We start from the raw sequence: 8,769 nt of genomic DNA, 5'->3' as shown, positions 1-8,769 counted from the left end.
AGGAGTCTCTGAGATGACCCTAGCCACCCCCACCAACCATCTGAGTGTAACCATCTGTGAGGCCCTGCTCAAGAACCGCCCAGCTGAGCCCCATCAACCCAGCACCATGAAGGGTGATAAAAGGATGGCTGTGGTTTCAGGCCACTGAGATTTGGGGTTACCTGGTACGTGATGATCAATCACTGGACACCATCCTAGGAAGGGCCTCCAAGACTCCTGGCTCAACCTGGTGGCTGCCCCTTGTGGCACTCCAGCTCTGTGTGGTCTTGGACCCACCAAGCACTCAAGCACTAGTGGTCTCCGGCCCAGGGCCGGCAGCAGGACACATGGGGTGACCTAAATTTCTAAGACTTAGTCAGAACAGTGCCTGCTGAGGTGACACTTGGTGGAGCAGAGTGGGAAGATTACCTCTGGGTTCGGGACCACCAGGTGCTTGGAGAGCTTGGTCTTGCTATCAATGAGGCTGCTCCAGTCCAGCAGGTCCACAGTACTGAGGTGAGAAGACACCATCAGCTGGGAGGCAGGCTTGGCGGCATAGGGAGGGTGTCTAGGTCTGGTCCCCAGCTTTACCTAGGCCCCCAAACCAGCCCCGCTCCCTAAAAGAGCACCCTCAATTCCAACCACAACAAAACCCACCTCTGTATACAGTTTTAAAAGAAAAATAAATACTGTACTCTGTTTGAAAATGAAAACTAAAACAAATCACTCCTGCACCAGGATGGCCGTGATAAACACACACAGCCGCACATGAACTGGTGACACCCCGTGTACAGGGTGGGAGGTAAGGCGGGGGCACAGCGAGTCCAAGTTGGCCGCTGCAGATGGGGCTAGGAGATGGCAGTGGGCGAGCTGAGGGCCACAGGCAAGGGGACAGCATGCCAAGGCTGCTGCCACACTGCTGGCTCTGGCACCCCAGCTGCCCCACTGCACTGCCCTGAGCCCACCTCTCTAATTCCACTGGGGGCCCCTGGTAGAGGGGTCAGGCCTGGGTCACCTTGGCCCCAGCCTCAGCCTGGCATCTCAGCCTCCCTGGCCTCCTTCACCTCTCACCCTTTGCTGTGGCCTGAATAATTTTGTAAGGAGCCCTGCTGGGATTAGGGGCACTCGGGCCCACTGTGGAGCCTGGACTATCCAATGCATGAGCAAGCCAGCTGCCCCTCCCCAACCCAGGCTCCCTCAACTGCTGTTCTGTGTGTCTCAGGGAAGCAGTTCCTCCGTACTGTCACCCCCCTCCCCCCATCAAGGCCCATGCTCTCAAGAGGGAGACCAGAATTGGGAGACAAGCCGGGGCTCACACTGAGTCATGGCTGACCCAGCCTAGGAGCACCTCAGGACCTGCCAGAAGGGCCTCTGTCCAGCCTGCAGCCGGCAGCACACTCCCTCTTCTCAGCTGCGGTCTGCTCTTACCCAGACACACCCAGGGTCTCAACCGTGAACCAGTCCTTGATCTCAGCTCTGCTCGCGATGCCCATCTTTGCCACACTTTCCTTGAGAAGCGAGACGGCATCGGTCACACTAGGGTCTTCTTCTCAGGGCCTGCCCATAGTACCCAGCCCTATCTACTAACATTTTGTGCACACTCCTCCCACTGGCTTATGATGCTAGTTTTGACTTTATATAACATTGTCAGAGAAAACAGGGCTTATCTCTAGCTTGTGTTTCTGTCCCACAGATGGGCCAGTTCTGGTCTGTCTACAGGTGTCCATTCCCATCACTGTAGCTCCCATCATACTTTGCTCCTTCAGGGCCACCTCCCTTTAACCCCTCTCCCATCACCTCTCCTGTCTCAGTTCAGTGCAAATGGGGCCCCTTTTCCTCCTGTTGGCTAACCCAAGCAGACATGGGCAATCAGGCAGACTTCAGGCTCTTGAGCAGTACCCTGAACCCAACCACCTGGCCAGTGTTCCCTGGGCAGGGGCTCTTCTCTGAGCCCCCACGGTGAGCCTGGAAAGCGCTCTGTCCAACACCCACCTGCAGCGCGGCCACCTCCAGCTTCATGTCCATGGCAGTGAGCCCAGTCTTCCCTTGCTCTGCAGCCATTTGGTGAAAGAACCGTCTCCACTTGGTCAGCACATCTGAGAACTGCAGCTGCAAATGCAGGCCTGAGCGCCCCTCCTGGGTGCATGCCCAGCTCCTTGCCCCAGGACCCCCAGCACAGCCCCTGAGCCCCTAAGGAGGCAGCCAATGACAGGGCTTGCGGTTTCTAAGGTACTGGAACACATGCTTTCATTTAATGCTAATGCAGCCACAAGCTCTTGCAGGTGGAAGGTTCCAGCACTTACCAGAAACTGAGGCCTCCCCACTGCAGTGAGTTTGATGGCTGAGAAGCCATCATCGCTAGCTCCACCTATAAGAAGCCAGAGAAAGAGCCCTAAGGGCTTCTGAGATGGGCAGGGACATGGACACCTGGGTGGGCAGGGGAAGCAGAAGCCTGTGCTGGTGGAGGCTGCCGGCCCCACAGTTGGTCTCCTACTGAGACTCCACCCAGCCCCAGAAATGCCCTCAAACACAGCTGCCTGGGAGACCCCCTTGCTGAGATGGGGATGGCCAACTCGGCAGGGTTTCTGTTTGTCCCACAAGTCTAGGCAGGTGGTCAGGCAGTGGGCAAAGAGAGACCTGCCTATGCCTCAATTTCCCCTCCTACACCACCAGCACCACTGGCTGCCCATATGTGGGGAATGCTGAACATAGGCTGGAGCACGGAGGGTGCTGGACAACCCCCTGCAGGATTTTCCTCAGCATTTGCTTCTGTGTGGCCCTCCTCTTCATTGCCCCAGGCAGAGCAGGGCAGGGAGGCAGGAGAAGATGCCTGGCATGGCCAAGGGTACGCGCCACCACGGGGCCTGGGCCAAGCGTCTGCCTGAGTGCTTAGGACTTCCCCAGCACCTCTCTCAGGAGGCATCGCTCCTACCGTTCTTTCAGCGCTCAGGAAGTGGGGGACACCATTGCCATGAAGGAGAGGACCGCTGGCCAGGGCTGGCCTGCTGGGGCTGTGCTGCCACCTGGCTTGTTTCTGGACACTAAAGCAGTGCTGAGACCCTAGCAACCTCCTGCAGCAGCTGCTTCCCCACCAGAGGCTGCCAGAGTCGTCTCGGAACTGTGCTCCAGCTTGCTGACCAGTCCAGCTCTCCGGAAACTGCGCGCATCTGGTCAGAACCGCACTCCCCGTGACAGGGGTACTCAGCCCTCCAGCAGCCTTTACCCAAGTCTCCACTTCTGCGTGCTGTGCTCATGGTGACTGGGACACAGCTACAGCAGGGGGCGGGGGCAGAAGGTACCTGCCTGGAGGCAGCCTGGGCTCCTCAGGAAGAGGCTAGACGTGGGCAAGGCCAGAGTGTAAGCAGCAGCTGCACCAAGCCACCCAAGTCCCACCCCCCACCCCCCGTCACCCCAGGTCACCTCCACAACCATCTGGCAGGGCTGCTCCTCCTCGAGTTACAACAGACAGAATGGAAGCCCTGAGCACTCAGCAGTTTTCTGAGCCAGCTCCTCTGGCCCTAGCCCTAAATTCATCACGTACCCTGGGGTCAGCCCACCAGGTTAGGCATGGCCAGCAAACAATGGCGACCCCACCTGAAGCCTCGATGCAGCGCAGGAACGTCTCCATGTGGGCATCACACTTGGCTTCACTGGCATAGAAGTAGGTGCGGGCACTGATGACACCGTCCCTGCGGTCCCCGAAGGCCCGGTGGGCCTGGTATTGCTTCTCCCTCTTACTTGTATCTGCAAAGGCAAACACACATGTGCTTTGGCTGCAACTCCTCCCCCTACTCCCAGCCACTCCCCAGCGCAAGTCCAGCAGGCCGCACCCTGGTCACTGTCCTCAGCACGGTGGCCTCGGGCAGCTGCAGGCTTGCCAGACTCTGGCCCTGCTACGCTCCCCCTCATACCACGGTGCGGTTTCCATATCCCTAGACCCACCCTTGCCATTCAGCTCTGTGCCCTGTCCTGGCGGCTCTGTCTGCCCCAGCATGTGTCATGGGACAGGAAGAAAGAGCTTGTGTGGCAAACGAGCCCAGACCAGCCTCCACCAGGGGACCGGAAGGTCTGTCCTTAACCACGGAACACACAGGAGGACCTGGGATGGCCCGTGGACACATGGGTGCAGGCACCATGCCTTGCCCCAAGGCTTACTTGTGCCTCTGATGGGGCCGCCCCTGAACTCTGTCTCCTGATCCCCTGGCACGTGCGTGGATTGCAGGGAAGCGTGAGTTCATGAGCTGGCCCACCCTTTACTCACCACTGCCGTCTCTTTCTGCAGCCGATGTACAGGACCTGCAGAAGGACGTAAGGCAGAAGGGTCAGGGCCATATCACTTCCACAGCAGGTGACAAGCATGTTCCTACTTATGGGCAGAAGGGACGAGAGGAAGCCTGGAGGCTGAGTGTCAACCACTTGGTGGAGGAAGGCTGGCTCCTAGATGCAGCCCTGCCGGAGGTAACGGGGTGCTTCCAGCTCATCCACGCCAGCCCTCAGGGCGTAACCACCTCTGAGCACCTCTCCTGGCCTCAGGCCCCACATGGGTGAAGTAGGGCAACAAGGGTGCCTCCCTGTGAGTAGGTGAGGGGTCGGTAGAACTAAAGTTCAGAGCAGCACCTACATGGAGCAAGTTCTCGGGAAAGTTATCTACTAGGGCAGTCCTCCCTGAGAGTGAGAGGGCAGAGCCACCCAGGGCGAGGAACAGAGACTGGGAAGCCACCCAGTGTACAGAATTCCAGAAACCAGCTAAGCAAGGCCCCCTTGCTTCTAGAATGCCCCACCAAAGGAAGGACCACGCTTATCATCCCAGAGAACAGAAGCTGGTCCAAGCCCATGGCTTTAAACCACGACTACACACCACTAATCCTCCAGCTCTGATCTGCCCCACGTCCAGGGTCTCCGGGTACCTCCACCCGCCAGCCCGAGGCCAAGCTCCTGGCTTCTGCCCCCGCACATTGCCAGTGCCACCTCCAGCATGCAATCTTGCCCCCAAGGCTTATTTTCCAAGCAGCAGCCAGAATTTTTCCTTTAGAATGCGAATCTGATTTCATCACTCCCTGGTTTAAAACCTTCCTCTGGCTTCCCATCATATCCAAAAAACATCCCGAGTATTCATTAGGACAATGAGGCTCACCCACCCTATCCCGCCCCGCAGTTCAACCCTGGCCCACCCGCCTCCCTGCAGCTACTCCCACCGCCCAGCACAAACCCCACGTCCATCAGCCCTTTGCTTCCCTCGGTGCCCACGGGGGCTCAGTCAATCCAGCACCCACCCACTCTGCAACCCCGTCCCTGCTCACAGTGTCCTCCCTGTTGAGCTGAGGGTTCCTGGTGTCCCCCTCCTCACAGCATCCAAGAGGCTCCCTTTTGCTCAGTTGTGATGCTATACCTTCTGGAATAGTAACACACGGCTCCTGCGCTCAGGCGCTGTCTTGCACAGTCGCCGCCTTCTCCCTAAGCACCTGTCTCCCTGAGCATCAGCTGTGAGGACGGCGCTCAGCAGTTGTCTATCAGCCCACATTTATATTTAAGGCCCTTGACTGCCCATGTGTCAAGGAGCCTAGGAGTCTTCTGACCTCACTGTGCACCTGCCAGGAACCCTCACCCCACCCAGGGGGCGCATCTGAGGACTCCAAGCCTCAGGTGGCCAGGACCTGCAGTGGGAGGCGGCTCCTCATGAGGCTCCTATGTACCCCACAGCGATGCCTGTCCAGTTGCTTCAATCCTCCGGCCACACTTATGTGACCCAGTCAGGCTGATATAAGGAGGCTGAGTGCTTGATGTAACACAAGAGGGTGGCGTGTCACTGTGTGACATGGTTCTGAATCTGTAAGGGTGCAGCTTCCGGAGGAACCCGCGAGGAAGCACACAGGCCCCACAGTGTGGGACTACCCCCAGGGAAGGATTACCCGATAAGGAAGGTATGCACGGGTTTACTCGTATTTATTTACTAATCCAGACTGCACAATTTCACATGATGTGGTAAAACCCAAGTGAAATCGTGCACTACAGATTAGTAAGTAAGCACAAGTAAGCTGGTATGGTGTGTACTGTGTTTACTGGTTAATCCACCCTGCCCCACACACCCTGATGGACGGGAGCTCACCCACCTCTCCAGCCACGGAGCAGGCCCTATCCCTTCAAGCTGTGGCCAGGTACAATCAGGCAAAAGGCATCCAATGAGGGGGAGTTCCAACACAGTCGCCACCAGCCATGCCGAGGCAGGGGAGCCACATGGCCAGACATGGCCCAGGCAGGAAACCCACATGGGCAAGTAAGAGCAGCCAGTGGAGCAGGGGCACTGTGACCCCAGGGCTGTCCATCATGTGCATGGTCTTCATCTGTGACATCTGTGACTCCATCTGGGCTGCCCAGGAGGGAAGCACTTTAGAGATGAGCTGAGAAAAGCAGCTGCTCTGGCCACCCAAGCACACGGGTCAGAGAACTCGGCTAGGGGCCTGGAGGGACACTTGCAGCCAGGCCCCACTGCTGGGTCCCAGCCAGCAAAGTCTTTTCTAAGTGTGCTGAGGAAGCCCACCGACGCCGGGGAGGGCAGGGGTCCAGCGGAAGATGGCAGCCTGCAGGCATGACCGGGGCTATGTCACAACGTGGGGGAAAGAGACAGATGTCACTCTGTGCATGGTGAGGAAACTCAGGCTCCAGAGACGAGGCAGCGCCACCCCCACCACCCAAGGAATCCACTTTCCACCGTGGAGTCTCCACGTCAGGCACCAACACGGAGGTGCAGCCCAGAGCTGTCCCTGCAGCCGCTGACTTTAGAGCTGGAAGGTGAATCAGTGAGGCCAGCACCCTGACCAGGTCTAGGACTGCACCCTGGTTAGTCAGAAAGGCCTGGATCCCCTGTGCGCTCCTCCTCCCCAACCCCCAGCCACTGGATGACCAGACATCGACCTGTTCTGTGTTCTGCCACCTCAGGTGGTGCCCCTTCCTGGCTTCCATTGGCCCCTCTGTGGAAGAGCAGAGCACGCAGGCAAACTGCCCTGCTGGGACTGGGAGGAGTGCCCAGAGCGGGGTGAGGGGCCAGGAACACAGGAAGGCCACACAAGTCCCAGGGGCCCTGGAGAGGCAGCTCGAGATCCAGCCACCTCCTTGGCCTCAACCATTCCAGCTCTCAGAATTCCACTGGATGGTTGCTGGCTCAGTGTCTGTTGGAGTAAGACAGAAAGTGAGGGGAGCTTATGCAGGCCACCCTTTCCTACTCCCCTCTGGTGACAGCAGGCAGGAGGAGGAGGGAGGGAGGCACAGGACAGTCGAATGGAGGCCACCCCTAACACCACGCATCCCTGCTACCTGCACATGCCTCTCTCCCGGAAGCACTATGCTCAAACCAGTGCCAGGGGAGCTGCCCTATCCTGGGGACAGCCTCATGACCCCGTGGGGGGACCTGGCCTTCAGTGCCTCTCCTGCTTCAGGACAGGACCCAGGCCTCTATGCTGGTGTTTTAACAAGCACCTTCCAGTGGCCACTCTGTCCCTCCTGTGCCTCCGGGCCTCCTGCCGCCTCCATCCCAGTCCCTGGGAGCCCTCCTGGGTGACTCTTCCCGGAGGCCCGACAGCCTCCCCCTCCCTCTCTGGGAGGACTGCTCAGTCACCACACATTTGGGTGCCTCCACCCTTTCTGGTGTAGATGCAGTTATTTTCCTGGGTTGGTTTGTTTGTTTAATAGATGAAGAAACTGATGCTCAGAAAGGCTAGGTCATTTGCCCAAAGTCACACAGCTGGCAACTGAGAGAGCCAGGAATCGAGCCCTGGCTGTTTGGTTCCAGAGTCCACAGTCCTAACTGCACAGTACTGCTTCTCCTCCTTCTGTGCCTCTTGCAGTCACACCAAGGCCAAGCCTGCCACCACCCACCTTAGTGGTGGCCTCTGCATCACTCCCCGGGTGGGGTCTATGGGCCCTGTGACAGGAGGGGCTGACTAGGAAGAAAGATCCCTGGTCACCCACCAGGGACACTGAAGCAGTCCCCTGCACAAGATCTGTGTGGTTAGTGTCACTCTTGGCCAGGCGTACCCGAGCCAGCCAGGGAGGCCACTTGATGGCGTGGATGCTGGACCCAGTCTGTAAGCCCAGCTCTACCCCTGTGGCCCAGACCCCTCAAGGGAGAGACTCCTCCCCCTAGCTGCTGGCATCAGACAGCATCACCCAGTTAGGATGGGAACAGGCTGCTGCTAACGTCCCAGAACCAGGGCGGTGCTCCTGAAGGTACAGGAGGAGCAGGGCTCCAGCCAGTCAGGACACAGGCCATCCGCCTCCAGACAGCCCCTTAGCCCAAGCCAGGTGCAGCTGAAGCCTTCTGGGAGAGAGCATGGTGCCCGGCGTGTGGGGGCAGCATGATCTGACTCAGCCGGGATCCAAGACCCATTAGTTATTCAACAGGCAGTTTCAGTAAAGGCTGCAGCCAAGGCCCCAGGCTGGCGGGAGCCTCACGGGGCCCCAGGAACAAAGGGGGTGCCAAAGCACAAGAACCCCGCCTTCAGAACAGCCAATCAGAAGGTTGGCCTCCCAGAGCCAATCCCCAGTCAGCAGCCAGCCTGAGGGTGAGGAGTGGACATTCCGTTCCCATTCCCAGGGCAGGAGGCCTCATGTGACTGCCTCTCCCTCCGCTCCTGGGCTGGCTACCTGGGGATGGGCTGGGAAACACCACACCCCACCAAACCAAGGGGCAGGTTACACAACAGGCCTGTCCAAGGTCTCACATGTGTCAGTTAGGCCCACTGCTATCATAGCTCAGTGGCCCTGAACAGAAGCACCAAGCAAGGGCTTGGCGGG

At 58.6% G+C, this 8,769-nt stretch overlaps 1 protein-coding gene across 2 annotated transcripts in view; it reads right to left on the bottom strand.

Annotated features, from left to right (window-relative positions):
• The window catches only part of PRODH (proline dehydrogenase 1), a 49,829-nt gene that overhangs the window by 31,728 nt on the left and 9,332 nt on the right, over nt 1-8,769 (bottom strand). For both annotated transcript variants that reach the window (XM_004390094.1, XM_004390093.1), the window contains 6 exons: nt 4,241-4,275; nt 3,574-3,723; nt 2,283-2,347; nt 1,972-2,088; nt 1,408-1,487; nt 409-490 (listed from right to left, as the gene is read on the bottom strand). In XM_004390094.1, the coding sequence (XP_004390151.1) occupies nt 409-490; nt 1,408-1,487; nt 1,972-2,088; nt 2,283-2,347; nt 3,574-3,723; nt 4,241-4,275 (529 nt within the window). The remainder of the gene's footprint in view (nt 1-408; nt 491-1,407; nt 1,488-1,971; nt 2,089-2,282; nt 2,348-3,573; nt 3,724-4,240; nt 4,276-8,769) is intronic.

Source organism: Trichechus manatus, unplaced genomic scaffold (genome assembly GCF_000243295.1).
Source record: "Trichechus manatus latirostris isolate Lorelei unplaced genomic scaffold, TriManLat1.0 scaffold00282, whole genome shotgun sequence".
Taxonomy (NCBI): domain Eukaryota; kingdom Metazoa; phylum Chordata; class Mammalia; order Sirenia; family Trichechidae; genus Trichechus; species Trichechus manatus.
The sequence above is the reverse complement of the archived record's forward strand: the minus strand, read 5'-3'. Positions and strand labels throughout refer to the sequence as shown.